The 14,988-nt window shown below is 39.2% G+C and overlaps 1 protein-coding gene across 12 annotated transcripts in view; it reads right to left on the reverse strand.

Moving 5' to 3' along the window:
- Spg11 (SPG11 vesicle trafficking associated, spatacsin) overlaps window positions 1–14,988 on the reverse strand; it is a 75,938-nt gene that overhangs the window by 39,980 nt on the left and 20,970 nt on the right. For all 12 annotated transcript variants that reach the window (XR_012445440.1, XR_012445442.1, XR_012445441.1 and 9 more), the window contains 8 exons: window positions 10,331–10,463; window positions 6,822–6,977; window positions 6,268–6,443; window positions 3,926–4,102; window positions 3,047–3,118; window positions 2,376–2,503; window positions 1,887–2,062; window positions 1,029–1,242 (listed from right to left, as the gene is read on the reverse strand). Coding sequence is in view for 9 of the 12 variants with exons in the window: in XM_074065859.1 (XP_073921960.1) it covers window positions 1,029–1,242; window positions 1,887–2,062; window positions 2,376–2,503; window positions 3,047–3,118; window positions 3,926–4,102; window positions 6,268–6,443; window positions 6,822–6,977; window positions 10,331–10,463 (1,232 nt within the window). In the remaining 3 variants the exon portion in view is untranslated. The remainder of the gene's footprint in view (window positions 1–1,028; window positions 1,243–1,886; window positions 2,063–2,375; window positions 2,504–3,046; window positions 3,119–3,925; window positions 4,103–6,267; window positions 6,444–6,821; window positions 6,978–10,330; window positions 10,464–14,988) is intronic.

Raw genomic sequence — 14,988 nt, forward strand, 5'->3', positions numbered from 1 at the left:
TACCCCAACAAGTAGAAAAAGAAAATAATACATACAAAATGAGCACAAGAAAGTTTAACATATATATTAACATCACTTTTCAGAAGATAGATTAGATTGAGCAATATGAAACCACTATTATCTATACAAATGGTAAGTTCATATAGGTCAATCTAACAGAATTATTTTTAGAAATAAATTCAGTTTAAAATCTTCACTTATCAAGAGCTACTTTCTCCTTATTTTTGTAACTCAACAGTTGTCTACTTCAAGGCCACATACAGCACAAAGGAGCAATGATAATATGGAGAAGAGAAGACGACAATTACAGGATGCCTCATCTCTGGGTACACTCAGCTCTTGCCACTTGCTTCTTATAGCCCCTTTTTGCCTGGATTGGCCTCAAACCTCAATCCTTCTATCTGTAGATGGAATTATAGCTATGAGCCACCATGCCCGGCAAGATAATGCTCTTTAAATTATGTAATAATATGAAATGACAGTACACCGGATTTATGGCATTTCAAAGAAAAAAACTATACGTATTTTGGACACACTGAGGTTTGAACTCAAGGCTTTGTACTTGCTAGGCACGTAACCTACCACTTGAGCCACACCCCCAGTTTTTGCTTTGGTTATTTTTCAGGCAGAGTCTTGTATTTTTGCCTTGGGGCCATCCTCAAACCAAGATCCTCCTACCTATGGCCTCCTACATGGTTGGGATGATAGGCACATGCACCACACCCAGCTTACTGATTGGGATGGGGGTCTTGCTAACTTTTTGCCCAGGGTGGCCTCAAATCTGGATCCTCCTGATCTCTACTTTTCAAGTACCTGTGTGTATAAAAGTAAACATACACACACATATATGTGCATGCATATGTGTGTGTGTGTTTGTGTGTGGAGAGAAATAGAGAAAGCATGCATTAGGATTGAACAGAGGGCCTAGCATATGCACTCTACCACTGAGCCACGCTTCCTTTCCCTCACTGTTATTTTTATTGCTCTTTTATTCTTCTCACTGAAGATTAATTCAACAGTTACAATACCTGGCCAGCTTATCTAAAATTTCATTCCTCATGCAGTTGTTGCAACAAGTATTCTGATCAATAACATCAACTGTCAGAGGGGGCCACTTGTTCTGCTGAAGTGAAACGTAACTTTCCTGCATCTGAAATTCTCCAATCCACAAGGTAATGTTTAACCAATCATGGCGAGCTGTGAGGTATCTCCAGAGGGCTTCTGGAGAATACGACTTGTATTCTACATGAAGAACAAAACACATTTCAAAATAGCAGTGAATTTTGATTACTGACATCTAATTCAATACTGAGTAAGTGTAATAGTCTGAACATAGATAGTCATATAATGTATGAATTATTTTGGTCCAACCAGAAGAAGAGCTAAATGTTTATCTTCACTAGTGGCTAAAATTAACAGGTACTAATAGCTGTGCATTTCACTTAGCTGTTTAACCCTCTTCTCTTTCCTTTCACATAAAAAACTTAGGCTATTATAGTAAACATGGATTTGGTTCTGAATTGCCCTTGTTCACCACTGTTGTTATCCAGTGTCCTAATATGATATGAATCTCCAAATTTACACAAGAAACTCAAAAATGATTTGGAAAAAAGAATGTTACTCTGAAGCTGGGATAAAAACTCGCAATAACCTTGAAATCTCAACTCATTGAACCACGTGACTTTTTTCTTTCACTATCACACTGTAAATCCATTACGAAAATCTTGAGATAAGCAAAGTCCTAATGCAATAACTTGAATTTTAAAGAAACCAAGTATTTTCTCCATAAAAGGAATTCTAAGATGGAGATGCCAAAAGATTCAAATAACAATACCCAACTCAATCTTCATTGAATATGCTCATATTTAGGACTTTCTCATACTTGCCTTCTGGACTTATCCTGGGGAGGAGAATATATTCTTGTGTTGGTTGATCCCACCACTGGGCCCAATTTAAGACAATTCTATGGTCCTGTTTGTTAAATTCATCTTTAAGATCATACTTGAGGAATGAGTCCAAAACAGATTTGTGCTTGAAGAAATCTTGTTCCTTTATCCAGTACCTAAAAACAGTGATGTAGTTTGGTTTTTTTAATTCTGGAGAAAAAAAAATCATTCCTTTTTTTACGCTCAAAGGCTTCTAGTCTTTTGAGGAATATACAATTCTATGATTATACAAATATTGAAGTGACAAGTGACAGGAAATTCTTGATTCCCTTCTTTATGATACAAGTTTTATCTTCCTAGGGAAGGTAGGGTAAGTTCCACATTAGAAACTTGTGCTCAAGTTATTAAAAACTAAATACTAGCTATAATATTCTTCCAATATTATCAAAAGGGGACCAGTGAGAAAGGGCAGAGGATTAAGATGACTACCTGGGAAAGGACTGGATCTGTGTACTTTCTTGAACGTGTCCTGAATACAGCTTCTCAACTTGATGCACAAAGTCTACAATTCTCTTTTCTTTTTCAGAAAAACAGTTCTTTTCTTTTAAGATTTCAACCTTAAATAAAAAGTAATTAAAGCAGTGACCTCACAAAAATCAAGCTCACTTGCAGAACAAAACTCATGAGATTAAATGCCTTTTAAATGTATTCTTAGGCTAGGGGTGTGGCTAAGTTGTAGAGTGTTTGCCTACATGCAGGCGGTCCTGCGGAGAGGGAAAACTAAAGAATCTGCATTTCTGAACTTTTCAGTTAATGTATATTTTCCTTTGACATAAGTATAAAACAATTATTTAAGAAGAAAGGACTGTCATATGCTTACTTATACGATATTAGTTGAATATTAAAATTATTTATTTTGATGTTTCTCTCCCAAAATTTCTACCAAGGCTTTCTAAAAAATGTAAATTACTTCCCGTTTGCCATATTTTAGGGAAAAAGAAAAAAGTGTAAACTATGGCTGGGCATGGTGCCACATGCCTATAATTTCAGCACTCAGGAGGCTGAGGCAAGAGGTATACACTCAAGGCCAGCCTAGGCTACACAGTGAGACCTTGTCTCAAAAATAAACAAACAAACTACACAGTCTCACCTTTACCTACCAAAAAGTCCCGTATATTTTTATCAGTTGTATAGAAGCATATCTTCAGCAACTGGTCTTTCACATCAAAGCCCTATAATAAATACAGAAAACCCAAAAAATTTATATTTTGTAATGAAGCCACTTGAATATAAATATTAGGTACAGAGTACTCTGTTAAAATACCATACTTTCTCTGCTGTTATGAATATTCATTTTTCTATATCTATTATATTTACTGCCTATCCCTAAAGTCCTTAAGCAGTTTTCCAGAGCAAAGGCAGCACACAGAACAATTTAAGGTAATGCTAGGCCACCATAGGACAAGAATACAACTCTGCTAATTCACCTGAAAGCAAAGCTTTATGTAAATAACAACCCTTCCAGGTTCATTCCTCTGCACTTTCAGAAAGTTGCCATGGGCAAGACCCCATGCAGATTTAGGGCCAGATCTCAGCAGCCCTAATTTTATGACTTCTCAAATGCAGCAAAATCATGAAACATGAAGCCTCAAACAAGGGCATGATCCACCAGAAAGTTCAAATGGAGATGTGTAAGGGATCACTTGAACAATACAGAAGGTCTTCCAACAAATAATGAGGCCCTATGCATGCAGTGACATATGTCTTCTATAAAAAACATTGTTTCAGGTGAACATGGTGGTGTACACCTATGATCCCCAGCACTTAGGAGGCAGGGTCTCGCTGGGTATATAAGCAAGACCCTGCTAAGAAAAAAAAAAAAAAGAAGAAGAAAAGAGAAAGAAAAAGAAGGAAAGAAAGAGGGAAGGGGGAAGGGAAAAGGGAAGGGAAGAGGAAAGGAAGGGAAGAGGGAAGGGAAGGAATAAAGAGATCGTCTCCTATAGGAGAGACTTTAAGATCAGAAAAAATACACCACTCACCATATTCTTCAAGAGTTCAGAGGCTTCCTTTATGTTGTTCTTTTTTAAATTGTTGAAGACCAAACCTAGGCCTACCCTAATCAGCTCCTCGAGTCTTTGAGCAGAATGACCATTAATTCTGAAGAAGGTTTGCACCTCTGGTATTTTGTTGTTTAAAATGGCATTGGCAATAACTTCCTAGGACAAGGAAGAAAAATGTCTTTTTAAGTTCCTTTTAATTTTCTTATTATGATGATCAACATTTATTGAGCACTTAACTAAAGGACTGTTATTTAAAATCTAGTACTGGATTTGAGATTGGGCACAAGAGACATAAAGCTGACTAAAACAGACCCTACTCTCTTAGGAGCTCACAATCTAGTGGAAGACACAAAGCACCAATTATAGTACTGTCTGAAAAGGGCTATGCTAAAAGTATCCCAAAAAGCTAGAGAAGAGGCTCCAGAAGAGGTAGTAAGAGGGTTCAAAAAGAGGCAACTAATAAGAAGGGTAACCAAAGGGCTGAGGGTATGGCTCAAGTGGTAGAGCACTTGCCTAGCAAGCACAAAGCCCCGAGTTCAAACCTCAGTACCACCAAAAAATCAAAAAGATGGAGCATCACATATAGAGGCACAAGGAAAAAAACACATCACACCTTCAGGGAACTCCATGTAACAGTGTTAGTGGAGGAAAAGCTGGAGAGAGTAGCAAATGAGACTTGAAAGATAAGCAGAAGCTCTTCCACCAGGGCCCTGTGTGTGTATACATGAATGAATGCTACATTCTATCCTGAAACTTATGTAGAACCACTGGAAGACCTTAAAAGCAAGATATTTCGAATCATAAGATACATATTTTAGGGAAAATATTCAGAAAATGATGTGGAGAATGGACTAAAAGCAATTCAAGATACTGAGGTATTAGTAGTTGCAGCAAAACAAAGACCTAAACTGAAGAACTAACCTCCAGAAAACATACAGAAAGCATTTTTTTTCCCCTAGTACTGGGGTTTTTAACTCAGGGTTTCAAGCTTGCTAGGCAGGTGCTCTATAACTTGAGCCAAGCATTCTTAAACTCAGGCTTTAAAGAGATCTGCAAACATCATTAAGCCATGCCCAAATTGTGTGTCTGTGCACATGCATACATTAACATGCATGTTTTTGGAAACAGGGTCCACAGCTTTCATCCAAGTGAATCCCCAGCTGGGTGCCAATGGCTCATGCCTGTAATCCTAGCTACTCAGGAGGCAGAGTTCAGGAGGATTGCAGTTTGAAACCAGCCTGGGCAAATAGTTCAAGAGACCTTTTTTCCAAAAAAAAACCCTTCACAAAAAAAAGTCTAATGGAATGGCTCAAGGCATAGGCCCTTAGTTGAAACGCCAGTACCATTAAAAAAAAAAAAAAATCAATGAGTCTGAGGAAAGGGAAAAAAAAAAAAGCAGAGGACCACCGTACTGCCATGGAGAACATTAAAGGGAGGAAAACAGGAAGAGCAACCTGTGAAGGAGATGGGAAAAATCAGCCAAAAAAATTATAGTAGGAAGAGTAATTTCTGGGTATAAGAGTGTAAGATACACTCAACTAGTTGCTTCCCTAACCCTCCACTCAAAAACAAGAGTCCTAAGAACCTAGTATCATCTCATCTGCTTATTTTTCCAAACAATGTGGATAAAGGATTCTTGCAGTATATAAGTCATACAGAGAGAAGCACATTTTGGTTGTATTAAATTCTATCATGAAAAGAAAGGCAGACAGATGGACATAGAAAATTTAACTGGCAAAAATGTATTAATTAGACTTTTAGGAAAGACTCAAGCCAAGTACACTTTCAAATAATGATGTCACAAAAGTATCCTAAGATCTAACTACCAGCATCAATCAACTCAATGTACTCAGAAGTCAGGCAGCATGCATGAGCCCGAAGTGCCAGGACCTGGCAGGCATGATGCTGTACCCTATAATCCCAGCACTCAGAAGGAAGAGGCAGGAGGATCCAAGTTAGGGCCCAGCCTGAGCTAAAGAGTAAGACTCTGTCTCAAAAATAAAAATTAAAACAAAGTGCTAGGCCTAATTCACTGAACAAGTTTACTAGGTAGTGCCGCTTCAGATGGGTTTGAGTGTTTGATCCAAGTGGCAGACCTGGCATTAAGACAGAGGTTAACTGTGTTCCAAATTCAACAAGCAGAATCTATAAACATAAATTTGAAGTCATGCTTAAACTTTCCCCTAAACCAATAAACCTAAAATCCCTGACGAAAATTCTGAATCACAAGTGTATAGATTCTAAATTCTATTTCTTCTACACTTTTCTCAGACCCTGTGAATCTGAAGAATAAAAGAAATATGATAATTACTCATATTTACCTTGAAGCTGAGTTTCTCCCATGTATCGTTCTCCTTTACTGTGGGAATATTTTCATTTACATCATATTCATCTACAGTATCTATTAGCTTCCAAGGAAACTTTATCATGAATGTTCGTAGTTCATTAATGTAGCTAGTCAAAATGTTCACTCCTTTCTGTAGATACTCATCTAGCTCTGCAGCAAGCACCAGTGTTGGCACATCCGTGTGCGTGTGCGTGTGTGTGTATACATATAGAGGGAGGGGAGGAAGGAGAGAGAACATACCACATCTTGTTATAAAGGGTCTCAAAAATGTCAAAATTCAAAATCAGTGCTTTCAGACTACAAGTAGCTGTGTGTTAATGTAATCCTTTTCACACTCTTCACAATGATTAGTTCTACTTCTTTATGCCAGCTTTCCTGGTATCAAAATCCATTTCACTCACTCAATTTTACTCAACTTTAGCAAATGGCATGCCACTGGTTTCACGTCTTTTATGTAAGAGCAGCATTTATGTTTCTGTCTTGACACAGGAATGGTACAATTGCCCCCTTCCTTGCTGGTATTCTTACCTTCAGTATGAATAAAAAGCTCCTTTATTTGTTTGTTAAGGAAAGACAGTGTAAGATTAAGCAATTGTTCTGAAAAGTGTTTGCTCTGAGTTTCAGAATCACTTTCTCTAATTGCTGAGCAAAGTAAATCCAATGCTGGTGTCAGTTCTTCCACATCTGACAAATAAGCAAAGAAATTAAAAATGAAAAATACTACACTACTCCCAATAAAAATTAACATACCCAAAAATACTATGTTGCAATATTTTTAAATATAAACAAGGACCAATATCTTATTTTCACTAAGCTCACAAGACTTTTATGAAGGGCTATTACCTGCAAACTTTATTGATCCTAGTCACTAACATTTGCCGGTATTACTATTAAACTATCATTCCGCAGGCCACCTACATCTTAAGTATCGAACTTGGTGTTTTACAAATGCTACCTCATTGTCCCTTTCAACAACCTAAGAGGGAGATGTGGTAATTCCCTTTCCATAGATGAGGAAACTGAGGTTTAGAGAGGGTAAGTAACTTACCCAAGCTCATTTTAAAAGTACCTGCAGAGTAGAAATTTGAATTTAACCTGTGTGATTCCAAAGTTAGTCTCCCCTCAACATGCAAGGAAAGCCAGGAGGGCAAGACCTTGAATCCTTCTGTTTATCTGAACATTGGCTCTAGCTTTACAATTGCACGTACATGTGTAACAGAAATAGACATGTAGCCAGGTGCCAGTGGCTCATGCCTATAATCCTAGCTACTCAGGAGGCAGAAATCAGGATGATCGAGGTTAGAGGCCAGCCCAGGCAAATAGTATGGGAGACCTATCTTAAAAATACCCAACACAAAAAAGAGCTGGTAGAGTGGCTCAAGTGGTGGAGTGCCTGCCTATCAAGAGTACAGCAGAGTTCGAACCTCAGTGCTGCCAAAAAAAAAAGAAAAAGCAAAATAAATAAGCCTAAAAAAAGCTCCCAGCTATAGTTTTACTATAGTCAATCTATTTTGGTCAATTGCTCAAGTTTAATTTCTTCTTTCTCTTTTTGTTCTTTCCCTTTTCCTTCTTATTCCCTCTTGCTGGGGAATTCAAGATTGACATTCTTGCATCCACCTGCTGGACCATCTTGCTCCCAGTGTCGGTCACAGAACAGGAAACTTTTCTCAGCAGAACATACAGCTTCAGAGACTGGAACCAATAAACCCAGGGACAGGCAGACCCTGAAGCCCAAACCTTAGGAAACCCAACATCCCAGGTAAGGCACACATGTCTGTAATCCCAGTTACTGGGGGAGAAAAAGTTGAAGAGGATCATAATTTGAGGCCAGCCAGCCCAGTAAAAATGTTATTGAGATTTAATCTCAACAAAACAAGCCAGGTGTGGTGGCATATGCCAGAAACATGGGAGGCATAGGTAGGAGGATCATAGTTCAAGGTTGGCCAGGGCAAAAAGCAAGACTCTATTTGAAAAATAACCTAAAGCAAAAAGGGCTGGAGGTGTGACTCAAGTGGTACCGCATATGCCTAGCACAAGTCCCAGAGTTCAAATTTCAGTACTGAATAAAAAGAAAAAAAAAAGGCGTCCCCATTGAGGCAGGGACTGTAATTTTTGAGAGTCTAATTTGTTACACTTCCCATTTGCCTGGCACATACATCTTATTCCTTTCCTCTAAAACCCTCCTCTTGTTACTTGTGAATTTAGCATCAAGTTCAGGGACCCAGCTTTTTGTATAAAGTGAGTGAGAATTATGGGAAAATGGGATCCTGCCAGGAAAGTAAATGAAACTTATCCCCATGCTTCTTATTCCAGATCCATCTCTACTCATTAGAAAAGAGCAGTGCAGGTAAGAGTAGAGTGAGGAGAAATCATGGATCACTAAACAGAAAAAGGAGGAAATACTCCACATACTTGATGATGGAGCAGCACAATACTACAAATCTGGCCTTTTCCTAGAAATTCAACCAGGTTTTTAAAAATTGAGCAGCATTAAAAAAAAAAAAAAAAAAAAGCAAGCAATTGAAGAGGAAGGAGAAAAGTTCTACAACTGAAACAAAAGAAGACTGGGCACAGAACTCAGAAGTAGAGTGCTTGCCTAGCAGGCAGAAGGCTCTATGTTTGACCACTAACAGAGTTTAAAAAAAAAAAAAATAGGCAGGGGGATTGAAAATACTTGTTTTTGTCTTTTGAGACAGGGTCTCACTATGTAGCCCAGTTTGGCCTCAAAGTTGCAATACCCCAGACTAGCAATGAACCCATGATCCTCCTACCTCTACCTCCCCAGTTCTGGGATTGCAGGTATGTAGCACAATGTTCAGCTGAGAAAACATTTCTTTAAAAAATGAAATTCATGGAAGTAGGCAAGATGGCAAACTAGAAGCATTCTCAATTTGGACTCCATGAATGAGAACCGTAAGGTAACTCAGGAGAGACAATATTCTCAAATGAGAAAAAGAGGAAGAGCACTAGGGATCATGAAAGAGCTGGCAGAGCAGCATAGAGCATGGAGAAACAGAGCCAACAGAAAAAAACAGAGTTACAAACTCCATCCCCACGTCCCCAGGGGAGTAGGGTGAAGAAAGTCAAAGACAAAACCACAAGGTAAGCCAGACAGTGCTGGAGATAAACTGGTAATTCTAGCTATAAGATAAGCCCGCACCTCCCAAAAGCCTTAAACCCAGTGCAGCAATTTGATGAGACACTGAATGCTCTGGGGTGGAAGGCTAACCCTTGTGGAGAAAGACGTGCTATTGCTCCTATCACCTGAGAGCTATAGGAAGACACCATCTTGAAAGAAGGCCTATGGTTTGAGACTGAGCTTCTGACAGTAGTCAGAAGAGACAATCAGCACCCCGCCCCCCAACACACACACACACCATTAAGGCAGGCGCTGGTTGGTTAGCTACTCAGTTGGGCAGAGATCAGGAGGATCATGGTTTGAAGCCAGCACCGGGCAAGTAGTCCAAACCCTGATATCACCAAAAAAACAGAAATTGAAGACACCAGAAGATGGACGGACCTCTCATGTTCATGGATCAACAGAATTAACTGTGAAAATGATTATACTACCAAAAGCAATCTATAGATTCAACACAATCTCCATAAATATTCCAATGTAATTTTTCAAAGAAATAGAAAAACTGATCCTAAAATTCATGTGGAAGTGCAAAAAACCCAAACGTCCAAAGTAATTCAGAACAAAAAGAGTAATACTGGAGGTATCATAGTACCTGACTTAAAATTATACTACTGCCAGGTGCTAGTGGCTCACGTGTCTAAGCCTAGCTACTCAGGAGGCAGAGATCAGGAGGATCCTGGTTCAAAGCCAGCCAGGGGCAAATAGTTTGAGAGACCCTAACTCAAAAAAATCCATCACAAAAAAAGGGCTGATAGAGTGGCCCAAGTGGTAGAGTATCTGCCTAGCAAGCATGAGGTCTTGAGTTCAAACCCCAGCACCACAAAAATAAATAATAAAAATTATAATAATTTGAAAGTGATTAAAAATGGTAAGAACAAGTGTGTAAGTCTTTACTTACTTTTTAAATATAAATGGGATGGAAAGTGATGAAACTGATCAGGTACAGAAGATTCTGAAGATGGACTAAAAAGATTTTCCTTGCTCTTCAAGAAGAAATCTACTGTGTCCAGTTGACGATTTTCTATCCCAGCCTAAAGTGGAGAGAGGGAAAAGGGGAAAAAAAAAAAAAAATCACAAAAAAATTATAACAGGAAAAATAAAACTAAGGATACAGACTTTTTAACTTTAGGACTTAATGTGCCGAGAGTAATGGAATTACAAGGCTATCTTTACTTTGCATAAGTACTCAGGTTCTAGGATACTGAAATTGACTAGTCTGTGATTTGAGGTGAGTTTCTATAACTGAAGGAAGACCCAATGGTTGTCATAACTAACTCCATTTTATCTCCCTAACCTGTTCTCTCTTTGATTAATGTCTCCTCCCTAGCGTATGTCAAATTACAAGAACAGCTACCCTTGCAGGCAATCGCCCCATGATGGGAATCAAAATTGCCCTCTTTAAGCAGTAACAACTTCCCTGTGCCAGTAAGACCCAGTATCACCAGACCCGAGGTAATGATCATCCAAACCACAGCTTGACCAAGACTGCTTAAGCATCCCCCCAGCCCTTGTTCTTCCCATATATAATCCCAAAACTATTATTAGCACCTTGAAGACAAGGCTTAAGACACTAGTACTCCTGTCCTCCTCAGTGTTGGTCACACTGAAATGACTTCCTCTCCTGCTTCACCATTACTCATCTCTCTAATTGGATTCTTTTGAGTGGGTTGCTGAATCTAATCTATTGGGGTCCCTGGAGTAAAGCTTTCCAGCCTAAGACTCCAGTAACAACCTTTCTGAGTCAGTTTTTGCTTCAGTAGAAACAGAATTATAAAATTCTGATCTAACAACCTATCTATATAACTATCATTTTATAATTCTAAAACCACTCAAAGCTAAGTGCACTATTTTTTATTTAAATTGTTACAGCAGGATAAGTTAAGTGATCCCAGGCTCAATCCTCCAGCACTAAAATACAAAATAAACAAATAAATAAAAAGTTGGGCATGCAGCTCAGTGGTGGAGCACGTGTCTAGCAGGTACAAGGCCCTAAGTATGATCCCCCACGCTGCAAAAAAAAAAAAGACAAAACAACAAAAGATTAAATATGCATAATTAAATGAGAACTCATGTCAGTGGTTACAATGGCACAGTTAAGTAGCTGCAACCGAGACTATGTAGCCTGCAAAGACTAAAGTGTTTTCTGTCTGGTTCTTTACCTCCCCTAGCCTTAATGCATTGTGCATAAGTAAGAATCATGTGGACTTTCTGAGGGAGATAAGGTTATAGGTTCCTATGCCAAGGAACACGTTAGTCAGGAAGCCACATGGCAGCCATAGCTTTTAAAGGTACTGAAAAATGAATGTGAAAATGTGACGTGGCCATTCACTGAATTAGAATTACCAGCCACAAAATGAAGTCCAGGACAAGGTGTGCACTGACCTGATCAGAGGCACAGAGAGAGAATCTCAAACCGAAAGGACTACTTGGGATGCCTTCCAAAACATTGAAAATCACTACAAAAAAATCACTTTGTGGTGAAGGTTCTAAGACATTTGATCCTTTCCAGATGAGATCCACAAGTTGAATCACAGATTTGCACAGCCATTCTGAGATTGTTAAGCAGACTACTTCAGTCAATACTAAATCACAAGTGGAAGCTGAAGTCACCACTCACCACTACAGATGCCTGAGTCAACTACTTTAATAAACTATTAAAAAAAAAAAAAAAGTCAAATGGTGAACTTGTCAAAATGGAGTTCACTATACTATGCCCCCAACACTGATTCACTAGGGGTAGAGAGGGTACCTAAAAATTTGTATTTCTGTAATAGAAGAGGCAGAAACTTACTTTTGCCTTTGCTTCCTAATCCTTTCCCTAACCTTTTAACAACCCATACCCTGAATTCTGAGAAGGTTCTGTAGTGCCTCCTCCTCTCCTCAGCTCATATGAATTAATTTGCAGAAAAGTAATTTTGTCTAGAAAAAAAAAATCGAAAACAAAAATAAAAATCAGATGGTAGGCCTAGGAGGTAGGTCCCAGGTCCAGAATGACATTCAAGAAAAGGTACTATGGAGAAAAAGAAATAGTCCTGGCAAGGTTTTCCTACCCACTGCCTCACTGTAACCCCTTTTGTGTCCCATAAAAGCCCTTTGCACTCCCTGAGCCCTTAAAGACAGCTTTTTATTTTTGTTTACTTATTCATTTTGGTGGCAATGGGTTTGAATTCAGGGCCTCACGCTTGCTAGGCAATCTTACCACTTGAGCCACCTGCCAGCCCTTTTTTGTTTCTTATTTATTTATTTTTGGACAGTTCTGGGTTTTGAATTCAGGGTTTCCCACTTGCTGTACAGATCATCTACTGGTTGAGCCATACCTCCAACCCTAAGATGGAGATTTGAGTCAGAAAAGTATTTTCCTGGGCAGGCCTTGAATATTCTATTTCCTTCCAGTAATTCCTACTTCCCAGGTTTTCAGTAGAGCACAATCTTAGATTCCAGAAACATTTCTAATAAACCCCGAGGTGATGCTGATGCTGTGGGTCTAGTAGCCACATCCTGAGAAATAATGAGCCAAATTTCTGAATCTGAATAGATGAGGGAAGTGGAGGTCATGAACATATGATGACAAAGTCACAAATAAACCTAGAGATTATGCAAGTTGACACCATACAAAAAGGGATGAAGTACAAAAGTTACTGGCAATGGAGACTATAAATCAACTATGCCTTTGAAGAAAAACTGAATTACGTATTGAGGCGAGAGAGAGAGGTTAGGTGACTGGGCAATTAAAAATTTTAAATTATCTATACCACAAATTAAGCCAGGTTCAGGAATTAAAACAGAACCAGGAGGTAAAGCTGAAAATCTAAGAACAACAGTATTCCTCCATCACCCCTCCCTCCTTTTGGATGCTAAGTTGAAAACTTGAAATGAATAGGGAGATAGGAAAATAAAAGGGCACATCCGAAAGGAACACTCTAAATGTTGTACCTATCGTCCCTGTGTTCGGGGTAGTATCAGGCCCACCCTAGCTAGACCCTTGTCTTCTGTGTTTTAGGGTAATAATGGACTCACCCTAAACCCACTGTCTCCACATATGGAAACTTAACTAAATAATTAGGGGTTGCTAGGTGACATGACCACTGTCTAGGTTGAGGTTCAAGATGGAATCCTCAGTTCTGAGGGAAGACTACCATTTTGAGCTTTTCTGCTCCCATTTCCTGCACATCAAGAAGGAGGTGCTCCTCTTTCCCTTTTCTATTGATTCCTACTTTATCCTAAGTAAATTCCTGCTAAACTTTCATTTTGTGAGTTTCCCTTTTGTGAAACCTGGGCCGGCAGAGTAGCTCAAGTGGTAAGGGCACCTACCCAGCAAGCCTGAGGCCCTGAGTTCAAAGTCAAAAAAACAAACAAAAAAACACACCCTGATCCTTTTTGTGAAACTGCTGGAAATGTTTTTCATAGTGAATTTCAAGTTCCTGTGAATGGTAAGGAAAATGGAAGGCTGAGTGGAGGGTTTCTCCTCTCTTCTTTCTTATCAGGGAATCCTCCTCACCCCCTTCCTTTCTCCAGTGGCGGTACGATTACATACAAGAATATTCTTGCCAGGTGCAGTGGCTCATACCTGTAATCCCAATACTCTAGAGGCAGAAATTTCAGGGATCAAGTGTGAGGCCAGCCTGGGCAAAAAAAAAAAAAAAAAAAAAAGATAGCAAGATCCCATCTGAACCAGTAAGCCAGGCTGGTGGTGCACACCTGTGATCCAAGCTATGCAGGAGGCATAACTAGGAGGATCCAGGTCACCTTAGGTAAAAACATGAGATCCTACCTGAAAAATAACTAAAGCATAACAGGGCATAGGCATGGCTCAAAGGGTAGAATGCCTATCTAGCACGAGTAAAGCCCTGAGTTAGAACCCCAGTTCTGCCCCTCCCTCCCTCTGCAAAAAAGGACCAAGAAGTTAATCTGTCACCAGAATTATATGTCAACATTAATTGCAACTGGTAGAAACCAAACAGTAGTGACAACTGTATGCAGAAAAAATGTAAAGGCCAAATTTTGATGTCAACAGTGGTTGTAGGGGCAACATGCTGCTCAATGACCTCCAGAAGTTCAAGGTGCATATGGTAAGGAGTTGGAAGCCTTGCTTCTGTGCCAACAAATCTTACTGTGCTGAGATTGCTCACAATGTTTTCTCCAAAAATCTCAAAGCCATCATGGAAAAACAGTCCAGCTGGCTATCACAGTCAACAATTCCAATGCCAGGCTGTACAGAAAATATATGGCTTGTACTCATTTTACTCCTGCTTACATAGATTCATAAAACTGGGGGGTTTTTTGTTAAAAGGAACTCAAACTTCAGGAAAATAGAAATAAGTCAGTACTTTAACAGAGATTAAAGTAACCGTTTAAAAAAAAAAAATCAAACAAATACTTGAGTTTAAAAGTACACCAGTGGTTCACACCTGTAATCTTAGCTACTCAGGAGCCAGAGATCAAGAGGATTGAGGTTTGAAGCCAGCCCATACAAATAGTTCAAGAGACCTTATCTCTAAAAACCCTTCACAGGGCTGGTGGAATGGCTTAAGATGAAGGCCCTGAGTTCAAGCCCCA

The sequence above is a fragment of the Castor canadensis genome, chromosome 2, assembly GCF_047511655.1.
Source record: "Castor canadensis chromosome 2, mCasCan1.hap1v2, whole genome shotgun sequence".
Lineage (NCBI taxonomy): Eukaryota > Metazoa > Chordata > Mammalia > Rodentia > Castoridae > Castor > Castor canadensis.